Consider the following 15,044-nt stretch of genomic DNA (forward strand, 5'->3'; position numbering starts at 1 on the left):
AAAATTTCAGACCCCTCCATGATTTCTAAGTGAGCAAACTTTCAATATAGTAGGGTGTTCAAATACTTATTTTCTTGACTGTATTGTATTCCTAAAGTTTTAAAGGAGACACAGTGTAGCTGTTATATTAGTGTTGGTATTGTAAGCGAGTTCTGAAAAAATTCTCCCTTGTAAGGCATCCAAAAATGTTTGCAAACCCTTGTCATAGAAAAAAAAAAAACAGTTCAAAGTAACATACCCCTCTCGAGATCCCTAATTTGGGGTCCTTTGGGTGCACCCCCATAGATGCAGGTGGTTTTGAGATGAGAGGCCCTGCCGTATTCAGCAGCGACCTGTTGCACCTGCTGGGCCAACTCACGTGTAGGTGCCAATACCAAGCACTGGAAAAAAAAGCAGGAATTTGTTTTAAAATGTGCATTCAAGAATTGAACAAAAATAGGGGAGGACGAACAAACAAACAAGAACAAGACTTATTCAATTAATGGAAACTATTCCCTATAAAAGTCAGTTGTGCAAGATGCAGTCTTCGAGCATTTCGAGCACGAAACTGCTTAAAATGCGAGAAGACTTGACTATGCAATGAGGAATGAGTCCCTGCAATTTAGCATCACAGTACATACAGATTACATACATACAGATACAGATACATTTTTTATTAAAAGTTGTTACTCTTTAATCTTTGTTAAAGATTCAGCTACTGTGGGTCGAAGACAAGAAGAGGAGGAAACCGGATCCGTCGTCAGAAGAAAAAGAGGAATGCACAGATCCTACAACTGAGTGTAGGGACTTTGAATTTTGGGACTATGACAGGAAAAGCCCAGGAGTTGGTTGACATGATGATTAGGAGAAAGGTTGATATTCTGTGCATCCAAGAGAGCAGGTGGAAAGGTAGTAAGGCTAGAAGTTTAGGAGTAGATAGTAAGAGAAATGGAGTAGGGGTTATTTTAAAGGAATAGCTGGCTAAGAATGTATTGGAGGTGAAGAGAGTATCAGATCGAGTGATGAGACTAAAATAAGAAATTGAGGGTGTTCTGTATAATGTGGTTAGCGGCTATGCCCCACAGGTAGGATGTGACCTAGAGTTGAAAGAGAAATTCTGGAAGGAACTAGACGAAGTAGTTATGAGCATCCCAGACACCGAGAGAGTTGTGATTGGTGCAGATTGTAATGGACATATTGGTAAAGGAAACGGGGGCGATGAAGAAGTGATGGGTAAGTACGGCATCCAGGAAAGGAACTTTGAGGGACAGATGGTGGTGGACTTTGCAATAAGGATGGAGATGGCTGAAGTGAACACTTATTTCCAGAGGAGGGAGGAACATATAGTGACCTACAAGAGCGGAGGTAGAAGCACGCAGGTGGATTATATTTTGTGCAGACAATGTAATCTGAAGGAGATTACTGACTGTAAAGTAGTGGAGAGTGTAACTCGACAGCATAGGATGGTGGTGTGTAGGAAGATTAAGAAGACAAAGGTCGAGCAGAGAACAATGTGGTGGAAGTTGAGAAAGGAAGAATGTTGTGCGGCCTTCGGAAAGCGGTGAGACAGGCTCTCGATGGACAGCAGAAACTCCCGGAAGACTTGACTACGACAGCCAAGGTAATCAAAGAGACAGGGAGGAGAGTACTTCGTGCGTCTTCTGGTAGGAAAGGGGAGAAGGAGACTTGGGACACTGAGAGGACTAAGGAGAGGCGAAAGGAGTACATCGAGATGCGACGTAGGGCAAAGGTAGAGGCGGGAAAGGCTAAACAAGAGGCATATGAAGACGTACACCAGGTTGGACACGAAAGAAGGAGAAAAGGATCTCTACAGGTTGGCCAGACAGAGGGATGGAAAGAATACTTGGAGAAGTTGATAAATGAAGAAAATGAGAGAGAAGGAAGAGTTGAAGAGGCAAGTGTGAAGGACGAGGAAGTGGCAATGATGAGTCAAGTGGAAGTCAGAAAGGCACTACAAAGGATGAAAAATGGAAAGGCAGTTGGTCCTGATGACATACCGGTGGAGGTATGGAAGCAATTTGGAGAGATGGCTGTGGAGTTTTTGACCAACTTATTCAACAGAATACTAGCGGGGGAAAAGATGCCTGAAGAATGGAGGAAAAATGTTCTAGTTCCCATTTTTAAGAACAAAGGCGATGTTGAGATCTTTGGGAATTATAGAGGAATAAAGTTGATGAGCCACACAAGGAAGTTATGGGAAAGAGTAGTGGAGGCTAGACTCAGGACAGAAGTGTCTGCGAGGAACAGTATGGTTTCATGCCTAGAAAGAGTACCACAGATGCATTATTTGCCTTGAGGATGCTAGTGGAAAAGTACAGAGAAGGTCAGATGGAGCGACATTGTGTCTTTGTGGATCTCGAGAAAGCCTATGACAGAGTACCAAGAGAGGAACTGTGGTACTCCACGCGTAAGTCTGGTGTGGAAGAGAAGTATGTTAAAATAGTACAGGACATGTATGATGGCAGCAGAACAATGGTGAGTTGTGCCTTAGGTGTGACAGAAGAATTTAAGGTGGAGCTGGGACTGCATCAGGGATCAGCCCTGAGCCCCTTCCTGTTTGCAGTGGTAATGGATAGGCTGACAGATGAAGTTGGACTGGAATCCCCTTGGACCATGATGTTCGCAGATGATATTGTGATATGCAGTGAAAGCAGGGAGCATGCAGAGGAACAATTAGAAAGATGGAGACATGCACTGGAATGGAGAGGAATGAAGATTAGCCGAAGTAAAACAGAATATATGTGCGTGAATGAGAGAGGTGGAGGCGGAAGAGTGAAGCTCCAGGGAAAAGAGATAGCGAGGGTGGACGACTTCAAATATTTAGGGTCAACAATCCAGAACAAGGTAAGGAAGTGAAGAAATGGGTCTAAGCAGGTTGGAACAGCTGGAGAAAGGTGTCTAGTGTGTTATGTGACAGAGGAGTCTCTGCTAGGATGAAGGGCAAAGTTTACAAAACAGTGGTGAGGCCGACCATTATCTACGGATTAGAGACGGTGGCACTGAAGAAACAACAGGAAGAAGAACTGGAGGTAGCAGAAATGAAGATGTTGAGGTTCTCGCTCGGAGTGAGCAGGTTGGATAGGATTAGAAATGAGTTCATTAGAGGGACAGCCAAAGTTGGATGTTTTGGAGATAAGATTCGAGAGAGCAGACTTCGATGGTTTAGACATGTTCAGAGGCGACAGAGTGAGTATATTGGTGGAAGGGTGCTGAGAATGGAGCTGCCAGGCAAAAGAGCGAGAGGAAGACCAAAGAGAAGGTTTATGGATGTGGTGAGGGAAGACATGAGGGCAGTTGGGGTTAGAGAGGAAGATGCAGAAGATAGGCTAAGATGGAAAAAGATGACACGCTGTGGCGACCCCTAACGGGACAAGCCGAAAGGAAAAGAAGAAGACTCTTCAATCTTTGTTGAGTGTTCAGTGGGTGTTGAGTTTCCTCCTGGATATTTTTTGCTCCTATCGGAACACAGAGTGCACAGCGCTTTGCCGGGAATGTCCACTTTTTGTCTGTGTTCGGTTAGACATAATACCGTTTTCGGTCCCATCTGCACCGTTACACTTTTTTCAAGCCATGCCCATCTGAAACAGTTTTTGATTCCAGCATCCTTGTCAATTGCCCTCGCTCGATCTTCATCCTTTTTTTCTAACACTTTCGCCATCGTAAAACTTTGAACACACCGTCGCTCAGTTCGCGCTATCTAAGTCAATGATTAGTCTGCCTTTTGTGTGCACACGTGCACCCTTTTTGGCTTCCGTTCTCGCTGAAATTTCGAAATCTCGGAGATACGGCGAGGTCATGAGAATGCGAGGGGAGGGGCCTTTCTGTTACTTGTGTTAGTGCCTCAACATGGCTACGCGCGTGAAAGCAAAACAACGAACTCAAATGCGTGTTCATTTAATGTTTTCAACTAATATTTGGATTAGTTTTAGGCAATTTTTTTTCCTCAAATTTTCTGAGGAATTTTCATGAAAATTTGAAAATCCGGAATCCTGGGAAAATCTGGAGGACTTTTATCACAGTAACACCAAAGAAAAGAAATGTGGAGCGGCATTTTCAAAGTGTTTATGGAAAATCCGGCACAGACATTCCACTGAAAAGCAAGATGATAATGAGAAAAGTGAATGAACTACAATCTCAACTGGCGGCCACACAGCAGTTGCTTTTCACGCCATATAGTTCAACAGTGAAAGCCACGACCGTAAAGGAGTATCGTTACACGGTGTGGTGAAGCCATGGCTGATGTGTGGAAGGACATCAGAGATTGTGTTTCTCACTGCAGTTAGAATCCCCAGACGTGAGTGACAAAGCCCAGGTGTGCATTTTCATTTGTATGGTGTTTAGTGATCATCAACTGGACTCGTGATAACGAGTTCAACGTGATAGTTACAAAAAATTTTTATAGTTAATTATGTTGTGTTGTGCAATATTGGCTCATACGGTTATGGAAGGCACACAAACATACATTTACACATAAAGAACCCTAATATATACTTATAAAAATGTTTTGCATTTTTGTAGTGGGTAGATCTTTGTGACGTGGTCATTCGATTTCAACATTGGTCATTCTAAAAAAAAAAGACGTCCACACCTCCAAATCAGGTGAATCCCACTCAGTTCTTTCTATCCTACCCATGTTATTGCATTTTCTCTCCATGTTTGTATTATATCACTTTTGTTTCTAACTAATGTAAAATGTAAAATACCTTTAATCAGTGTCAGTAGAAATGTTGATTTTTTTGAAATTCTATTTTTACAACAAAAAAGGAATTATTTTTTAATAATTATAATATAGTAATAATAATAATTGTGGCCATGTTTTACTTACAATTGGTCCATCACCATGCTCCAGGAAGGGTTGATGTTGGATGTGCACAATAGCAGGTAGAAGGTACTAAAGAACAAAAAAAGGTGTGTCAGCACATCTGTGAGAGCACTGACTGAGGTAGCTTTTTTTTTTTTTTTTTTTTTTTTAAATCACCAAAAAATTCAAGTTACTTTCTCAGGACCTTATCAAAATCCTGTAAAAGCAGCAAGAGCTTTGTTACTAGCAAAACTACTTGTCTTTACTTTTATTTAAGTATCCTTCTGTGTCTTTGAAGACCCTACGTAAATGTAATCCTTGTATTCATACATACAGCAAGAGTTTTCCCAGAGCCGGTTTGCGCAATGCCAACCATGTCTTTGCCACTAAGAGCAACTGGCCACCCCTGACCCTGAATAGGGGTTGGTTCGATCCAGTTTTGTTTGACGATCACATCCATGACGTAGTCTGCAAAACAGGATAGAGAGGTGTAATGGAAGTGGACGTTACACAACACTTGTTTTGAGAGCCAGTTTAGTAAACGTACATTCGTGCCTTATAGGACAACTATTGTACATATCTTTGAATGGAAATATATATATTAAAAAAAACTCCCTACAAGCAACTATACAACAACTTCTTCATACAACAAATACATTGCATTTTACAATGAATCTCGCTTGACTATATCTCTGCATATCGTACACATTGTATTTTCCATCATAAAGTTTGAGTAACACACACATTTATTCTTAGACCAAATACCCATCTGTGACAGCGAATGTAAACCCTGGACTTAAAAGGTTAACTGAATGGTCCTGGAGAAAGACTCACTTGGAAATGCCGCTTCATGGAACCTTATAATTGGTTTGGGGCATTCTCTGCCATTGACTGTAACTTCTTTGCTTCGTCTGTACTGCTCAACCTCTTGCTGAAATCGGAGAAAGGGGAGCACACATAATATCACACTGCAGTCTTTCCCCTACAGATGTGTTACTTGGGCGGACCATCCAAGTATATTGACAGCTACACCAGAAGATGAAACTTGGGGGAGAAAACAACAACAAAACACAAGGCTGTCAACTTGTACAGAACACCTTTATTGTTGTTAGTTATTGAAAGCACTGAACGCTGACTTGATCGTTCTAGACACAACTGATTGAAAATCCAGTGCCCAACATTACCAACCAGTATGACATTGTGTTGGTCCACCATGACGCTTCAGACACAAATGTCCCGTCCCGTCCTGAGCACCGGTGACCACCAGCACACATTAACCCCAATAATAAAGTTGGCACGATCCACTCTTGTTGACGTCACCACGGTAATGTGTATATTCGGTCACGTTTGAGTTTACAAAATAAAGCCCAATGATCCTAAAAAAAAAAAAAAAAAAAAAAAAGGGATGTGGTGGTCTCTGAGTACAACTTTTTAATCCAGTAATCTGACAGAGTGCAAGTGAAGAGTTTGTTTTCAAAACGCGACATAGGCATTTTTTCAGATTTACGAAACTTGCGCCAAAATTATCCAGCTCCGAATGGTAGTTATCGGGATACTCTGATTTTTGTTGAAAGTGCGACATATCATTCTATAGCAGCCAAGGAAGATCGCGTTTTATTTCAAAATGCGATATATCGAGATCTTATTTAGAGCAAAATGCGACAATTTCATTCAATCAGCGTGCGCTGCTGAAGCAAGCAGCATCCAATCAGAATTCGTCTAGAGGGAAGTTCCGGTATCTTCCACATCATCATCCAAAATGGCTGCGCCCACGTTTGAGAGAGATGCTAATGCCGAGTTTGATTTTATGTACGAGACACCGGAGAGAATGAAGCTGGGAAGGAAGAGAAACCCAGCGGAAACGGGGTCAGAAAAGAAGAAGCGCTTGCTATGGTAGTAGACCCTATTTTTTCTCTTTGTGAAGTTGACCTATTGTTTCCTTTTTTATCACATTTGGATTTTATTTTACATGAATTCTATTTTTAATAGAATCTACTGATGTGTGAATCAGTAATGTTTCTTTTCTACTTATGAATTGAAAGAAAATAAAGACTTTTGATCTTTGTAGATTGTTTTTGTTTACACTGAAAAATATCCAGTAGTCAGTACCAAACCTTTTCATTGTTTTGCCATGTGATACATTTTAGCATTTTTTTTTATTTGGATCCTTGGCATGAATTTTTGTCGATTTTATCTTTACAGTGTTTCTTGCTTTCAAGCTGAACTAAGTCTTGTATTTTGTTTATCAATGTTTAATAATATCGAATAAATGAATCAGTGATTGTGCTGGTTTACTTGGAGGCTGTCCCATTGTGAGGGTGCTTTTCCTATTTAATTTTAATTCTTTATGAAATTATTGCAATTTAATACTTCAGTTCTCATCCAAGTACCATTGTATCTGAATGTAATAAACATACTGTTTTGTCTATGATTGTGTAATGCTTGAAAAGTAATTTTGTTGTTCAAAATATTTCACCAACGATCATTAATGAATGAATAAATTTTTATATTTCTATGCAATCTTTTTTTTGCCATTTTTTATAAGGAAAGTTATCGGCTATGACTTAAGAAAAGTTGACATTAAAAGGAAATCAACACCCTTGGAGTAGACTCAATTTCTGTCTATGAGCATTATGAATACTGTTATTATTACTACAGACTTATATCCTATTCTGCAGTGTTCTTTCCCCCGACAGCGACAGCTATAAATGAAATCAAAAGAAAGCAGACTCAATGAGTCAGATTTCAAACAGTGAATTTGTGAGTTTGAAACTGATTTCATTTTGGAAATGTGTGTATGAGACTGAGTGACACAATGCCTGCAGATGTCGGATTGCAGAATCGCATCCAGATACACAAAATTACAATTATGTAAACTCAGCCTTTCAAAGACTTCATACTGAACAAACAGTTTCTAAATAACTGAAAAACACCTTTTTAAAAGAAATTCCTATTTTTTCATCTCCTTTTTCAACATCTGACATTAGTGAGCTAATTGTGAAAATTGTGACTGGTGACTGACCCTTATTTCTGATACCTAACTCTCTAAATGTGGTGGTCATGGTCTTAAATATTATTTTAAAATGCTTGAAATGTTGAAAGGCAAATAGTTTTCATGATTGCCTATCAAAAGCAACTGATTTTTTAAAAAAAATACAGCTGCTCCTGAAGGTTTAAGTCGAAATTTTGATATGTCTCACTTTGCCAAGAATAGAATGTTTGGATATGTCTCATTTTGGAGAAAAAATGAAATTTGTCATCCAAAAAACTCGGTGAATATTAAAGCCAATATTTTTTTGTAGTATGGTGTTTAGTTACTTTTTAGCATCTCTTTCCATCCCCCAATAGTTAAAAACATAAATTGAGTTTATTGTTTTCACTTCAATTCCCTTTTCTCAAAATGAAAAAAACAGACGTCTCATTTTGAAAACAAACTCTTCAAGTATAAAAGAGCAAATTTGTCTTTTAGTCGGATCCTGCCGGGCATTATGTGTCTGTCTCAGATGTCTTGTCTGACCACACTGCCTTTTTTTCTTTTTTTAATAACTTTATTGGCCATCAGATATGTACAGTTCTACGTCAAAAGAAAAAAAACCTTCACTTTGTATTCAAATTTACTGGGCACAATGGTGATGTGTCTTTTGTGGAGCGGATCATTGACTGGTGAATGACAAAGCTGATCAATGGATCATCATAAAGTCAAGAATTTATTGCCACATTAAGGAAATTTGCATCTTTTCAGCAGCAATTCTGCATATTGGAAAGATAAATACATACACGTAATATAAACAGCACGCAACTAAACCAGATGTGTATCAAAATAGATATAACCACTGAAATCTACAAAGTTAAAATGCAATTATGGTTAGTAAAATCTACTTAGAGGCACTATAGAACAGGTGTTTTCAGCCTTGATTCAAATAGACTCAGTGTCTCAGCTGATCTAGAGTATTCTGGGAATTTGTCCAAGATATTTACTTCAGACTTCTTAGAAGACAAGACAAATACATGACATTCATATAGTTTTAAATTTTGTCTAAATCCTACGAACTCGTGGTTTTGGATGCTGAAATCAAAGAACCTTTTCATCTTTGTCCAAACTGCAAAAAATTGTATCTGAATTCAAAATTTCGAAAATTAGTGAAAGGATTTCCCAACTTTGTCATTGGAAAAAAACAAGGATTATCATGCGTGATTTTGGTGGACCTCTGCTAAATCCAAGTGCCGAAAATCTGGCACTGTGGAATGGGGAGAAAGTTTTTTGAGGTTAATTGGTACCAGACCCACACACGAGAAGTGAAAAACCACGAAGTAGGGATAAATGCAGTTTTTTTTTTTTTTTTGCTTCATAGGTCCTTGTCGTCTTGCTGGGGATCTCGCATTATACCCTATCAATGCGGCTTGCGGCTACAGTGTTGTACTAATGGGGATGTCGAGTAAGTATGAAGCGATCCAGCTTTTTTTGGGGGGGGTGTCCAGAAATCCACGATACACTGAATCCGTGATAGGACATCCGCGAAATAAAGAGGGATTAATGTATACAGTCCACATGTATACACAATAAATTAACAAGTCATGTAAATAACATTATTCCATCTTGTGATTGGCTTGGTGATCGGTTATCATTCTCAAACTTGCTAATCAGTGATCAGCCCCCAAAAAATGATCACTAAAGACTAAAAAATACCATTGAAATGTTCCATGTCCATTTTCCAAGATCTTTATCTTCACAAGGGTGGTGGGACTTATATTGGCTAATATAAAATTAAGGTATAACTGTCCCACTGTTGACTTATTTTATCACTTTGTGACATTCAAAATGTCAGGAAAGGAATCAAAGCAATCGTTTTCCAACCTATCTCGATCAGCTGAAAACGACGTGGTCATAGACGGAGTAAAAATATTTGGCATATTTTGGGTTTCCTTGGGTTGTCTCTGAGTGATATTAAAATTTGTTTGATGATTTGAAACCTGTGTGTGTGACAGATATGGAAAAAAAATAAAATCAGGACGGGAGTAAATTATTATTCATGGCACTGTATAAAACTCGAGACCCACAAACTTTTATCTTAAGGTGGGGGGAACAAAATATCACACAGTTTGAGACCCCTGCTCTTTCAAAAAATCTAAGACAAAATACATAACCTGTAATAATGAAGAACAATGATTTGATTTAGCCCAATTTTATAAAATGACATTTGTCTAACTATATTTTATCTAACAAAACATATTATTGGTCTATATTTTCAAATATAAAATGAATTACTCCAATAGACCACAATTTATTTTGTAGAGAAAATGAGAAAAATTAAGATGTTTCTTCCGTGTTTGGCTCTGAAAACTGGCACATGTCCAGATTTTGCTTGGATTTCAAATATGTTCTTTCTTTTCAATTTTTATTTTAAATTAATGTCCAAAATATATGTAATAATAATATTACTTCACATTGGAAGGTTTATTGTACATATGAATTTTGGGGGGAGTCTTTCTTTAAGTGACATACCTAGATGTATATCCTCACGTTTTGTTTTTTTTTGTAAGTACCAACACTTATTCATGTCTAAGTGGACTGAATGGGCTTGAGAAAAAGAAGCTTTAGTTTGAGTTCTGACCTCTACAGCCCATGGCAATTAGAGATATAAACATATTTTCTGAATGTCTACAATCGCTTATTTCATGGTCGGCAGCGGACTTGCGATAAGGAACGTTACGTGATGTTGTATTCAATATTACAACTGTTGGGGGAAATGTAGTCTGCGTGACTATCGCTATGACCATCAATGTAGTTTAACTACTGAAGAGCTATTTGATGTTGAAAGAGTGACACGAAAGATAAATGTAGTTTAACTAATAGTCAGATGAGTGTCACTATCGCTGTTTTTGGTTCTGAGTGACTCTAACATAGTATAAAAGTGTAAATCTCATTTCATTAAACACCTTGGTTTTGTCAAATGAGTGTCCAGAAAAGGTCCCTCTAACAGCTACTTGTGTTTGATCAAGTGTTGTATCAGTTTTGTCCATAATTGGCAAGGGAGAAAAAAAAAAAAAATCGGGTAATTAGAAATGCAGGTCAGGTCAGCTGGAGCCTATGCCAGTTGACTTTGGTCAAAAGGAGGAATATACCTTGAACTGTGTGCCAATCAATCACGGAACAAATTCACAGATTCCTTAACCTATGTGGGTTACAATTAACCTAGAATTCCTGTTTTGTGCGTGTCTGTGTGTGTGTGTGGGGGGGGGGGGGGGCATAAAGTGGTAAAATGCCAATTCATGTTAAACCCATGTGCGTGTGTACAAAAAAATCCTTTAATGCTTACAACTGGTCTTCGGGTGACATCTGGATGTTCCTGGTAGAAGTTTTTTTGAAACTTAGGAAGCTCATCAAGGTTCCAGTGCCTCTTTCTTAGCCTGTCTCCAGGGTTGCCAAACTTTGGCGGGGGCGGTCCTCCCCTGCCTCCTCCTCCACCTCCAAAACGAGGAGGTCCCTCACCATATCTAATGCAGAGGAGAAATACAACCAACAGTTTATGAGGACGCTAAATGAACGATCGGGCTAAAGGAATAAAACATTTGATAGGAACAGTCTGAAAAGGCCCGAATAAAACATTTGACAGAATCAGTCTGAAAAAGCCCATTCATACCATAATTCGCCGATCCAGGCAGTGATTTCATTGATCGGTCCTGAGAAACACTTTTACTCTGCGTCACCGTTGTGGACAGTACATCTGAATCACAAACCTCGTGTATTTTTATATAGTAGTATTTATACAGCTCATATACTGTAGATATGTCTGTCACTATGCTTCACTGACATAAATAGATGAACAAATATATATTTATTGTAAATGTATATTTTTGGAGTAATTAAGTACACAAGTATATACAGTAAATGAACAGGTCATTTAAACATTTTTTTTTTAATTTAAGACTCATTGCTCCATTGGCTCCAAAAATCTTGTTCATGTAAAGCCTACATTTTATTTTTTCAATTTTACAATTCATATTGTTTAAAAAGTATGGTGCTAGATTTAAAAAGCGTTAAGTGCCTTTGAACATCTTCACTTATGCAGCTAGGATTTCAACATTTTGTGACATTAATACATTGGGTTCATTGTTGTGCATTTATTATATTAAACCATCTGAATAGGAGTAAGACATTCTCTGTAATCCAAATTTTGAAAATGTTCACTTTCTTCAAACTAAAATGAAGAAACCTAACCCATTTTACTCTTACTCGTCTGAGCCCACATTTTTCTATTGCTACTACTTGACTCAAGGTTTTGCCACTTACAGATCCTCAGATGTTTATAAACTATCCATCCATCCATTTTCTGAACTTTACTAAGGACACGGGTGTGTCGAAGCCGACCCCAGCTGACTCTGAGCGAGAGCCAAAGTACACCTTGGACTGGTCGCCAGCCAATGGCAGGGGAATAGTATATTAAACTGGACATATATCACAGCAACTACTACATTGGGCAAAAGGACTGTTCTTTAGTTAGTGTTTCCTGTTGATGAATTTTGACGATTTATGAGGATGGTTTCACATTTTGACACACTGATTAATTTTAACATGAAACACTTTTAGTATGTTGCCATTCTGTGTTGTCCAGTCAGTTATTTATTTAATAAGCACTTTGTAATTTATCTTCTGATATATAAACCTTACATGACATTTCAACTTTTACTTAATATTAAAATATAACACTCTAATTAAAGTGCCACTGTCATGAAATGCACGATTTTTAGTATGTTATCAATGAAAAAACTGCAGCCGACATGGACCCATGCATTTTTTCACCACAAAACATGTTTTTGACGTATACAGATTTTTGTAAGTCCCGCCATGAAAATCCTCTCGAGGGATTTGTTTTTGAGAAGAAGCAGGAAGTGTTAGCCAAAATGACGGCTCGCTGCATTGCTGGACATTGCCTGAACACTCAGGAGAATGGAATGGGTTGCACAGGTGCAGAGGACGAGAGCTTCATGGGTTCCAAATGACAGGTAGGTGTGTATACAGGTACTAAAAAAAAAAAAATAGTTTGGGCTGGACCACCTAATCCGTCTCTCATAACGTGACAAAAAAAATTCACATACGAAATGTGTCGATGTGCGCGTCGGATGATGTCAGGCTGCTGTGTCGCTTCGCCAGTGAAGCGCACAGGCGCAGCTCTGGAGAACGCTGCCACAATGCAGCACTCAGCCACGGGCGACGCCAAAGCAGTAAAGCACCCGGCTCGACAGTGTTGTTCATCGCGTACTGCGGCGGCTATGAACAACCCCCTAAAGCAGCACGGCTCGGCTCCGTGATTAGCCACCTTGGTGCCGAAAATTAGCCACACCGGCCGCCTGCGATGAGCTGCGACGGCTCATCTCCACCACGGAAGTGGATCAGACAGGAGGCGGTTTGGTCGTGACCACATATCATCCGAATATGGCTTGAAACAAGTGTAATATTGCCCCGGTAACTTCACTCGGTTGTGTGGTGTTCTCGTTTTCGAAAAGTTTCCGTGTCAGAAGGGGCGTTTTCATCTCCCATAGTTAGGGTGCACCACGTGTTTTCATTAGCGAATGTATGTCCGGGTGATATCGCGTACAGAGGATGCAGCCATTATGGCGACCACTTGGATATTGTAGAATGACACTTCTGCAACATTGCGCATGGAAGACGCGCTCTCCGCTCATATTTATTTATTTTTTGTCTAGACATTGAAGTGAATAATGTTATATGTATTTTTGATTACAATATCTATTTTAGAATGTTTTATAGGTATGACATTTAGGTACTGTGCACACGTCATGTGTCCGCGTACTGGTGAACGCGACCCGTACAGTGCAGCGATCCCTTGAGGCCTTCTGTATGTTTGAGTGGATGATTCGATATATTGGGCGAGACTGAGATGACAATATAGCGGAACCATTTTACCCCAAATGAGGTTATTAAGCCAATTCAATGTGTTTCAACCAGACGAGAAGTCGCTGCGTCATCTGTTTTACCAATCCGGCTGTCGTAGTTTCGTTTCCCCGTGCTACAACCACCCTGTTTCAAATATGTCCCCTTATATTCATTTCTACTCAGAAATGAACTAACTAACGTTTAAAACCTTAATTTTATTTTCCCATTAGCGCAGAAATGGCAGCATTTTACGTTAACAACCATTTGTAACGAGAAGGGGAAATGGTGGACAAAGAAAGTAGCTGGCAACTTACGCTCTATCTCGGCCACGGTCTCTGTCTGAAAATCCCGGCATTGTCAAGAACAATAAAAACGGTGAATTAAAAGAGGACGAATTTTTAGCAAATGTGTTCAAAGGATGAACAAGACGATGACGGCTTACAACACTGTTTGTGAAAAGGCGGAAGTGACGTCACAGAAAGGCCAGAAACGTCTGGCAACAAAAAAAAAACCCTATACTTTTCCTTCTTCTATTTATCAGATTGGAAACAACATTTAAGTGCTTATTGTAAACAAAGACGCGCGCGTATGGGCTTTTCAAATGCATGTACTGGGGTGGTAAACGTAAGACTACGTTTTCAGCGAGAAAGTAGTTGCACAGTTACAAAAAATTGAGCGGCATAATTGGAATTGGATCCCAATCCCTCACCGCCGTGACATTGTAGAAACAGTTTGGCTTAAAGCAATGACGTAGATAAAAACTGGACTGTACACTCTGCAGCCATCATTGGTTCCGCCCTGGTCAACAGGCTCTTGCTTCTCGTCAGAGGAAAACGTATGGTAAACATGCACACATTGCTATGGAAAACCTTGCGATAAATATTTAAGATTTAATTATGAAGGTTAAACTGAAACACATACCGGTGAAAAATTACAGTTAAGTTGACAACCAACAGCGCAATAAAAAAGCTAAAGCTAACGTATTTTAATTAAATTCAATGTTAATATGTTTCACAATGTACAATTGTAAGGATGTCAAAGGACGTCATACAACCATACCACCCAATTTCTTCAGCGAGGAACTAAAAATCCTATATATTAATTTATTCTTAATTGCGTTAATTGATCTTTAAAAGGGCTATGTACTTGAATTCTTATATTTTAACAGCACTGTATCAATGGCATTAAAAAACATCAACAATAGTATAATTTGTCATGATAGTTTTGGAGAAAATATTGTTCCCCCAAAACATTCATTTAAAAACTATATTGACAGAGAGCGCAATAGATGACACTAAAATAGTGTATAGTGTAAAAAATAGAGATCCACCAGTGATACAAGTCTGT

At 39.0% G+C, this 15,044-nt stretch overlaps 1 protein-coding gene across 2 annotated transcripts in view; it reads right to left on the reverse strand.

Moving 5' to 3' along the window:
* Window positions 1–14,176, reverse strand: part of LOC133505740 (probable ATP-dependent RNA helicase DDX5) — a 28,642-nt gene extending 14,466 nt beyond the window's left edge. The window contains exons 1-6 of one of the 2 annotated variants that reach the window (XM_061829162.1): window positions 14,012–14,176; window positions 11,119–11,296; window positions 5,636–5,732; window positions 5,136–5,269; window positions 4,826–4,891; window positions 239–380 (exon numbers count right to left, since the gene is read on the reverse strand). In XM_061829162.1, the coding sequence (XP_061685146.1) occupies window positions 239–380; window positions 4,826–4,891; window positions 5,136–5,269; window positions 5,636–5,732; window positions 11,119–11,296; window positions 14,012–14,052 (658 nt within the window). In that variant the 5' untranslated portion in view covers window positions 14,053–14,176. Of the gene's footprint in view, window positions 1–238; window positions 381–4,825; window positions 4,892–5,135; window positions 5,270–5,635; window positions 5,846–11,118; window positions 11,297–14,011 lie in introns of those variants that run through there. The other variant, XM_061829164.1, reaches the window with a different exon arrangement.
* Between the last annotated feature and the right edge of the window lie 868 nt (window positions 14,177–15,044).

This window comes from Syngnathoides biaculeatus, chromosome 9 (genome assembly GCF_019802595.1).
Source record: "Syngnathoides biaculeatus isolate LvHL_M chromosome 9, ASM1980259v1, whole genome shotgun sequence".
Classification (NCBI taxonomy): domain Eukaryota; kingdom Metazoa; phylum Chordata; class Actinopteri; order Syngnathiformes; family Syngnathidae; genus Syngnathoides; species Syngnathoides biaculeatus.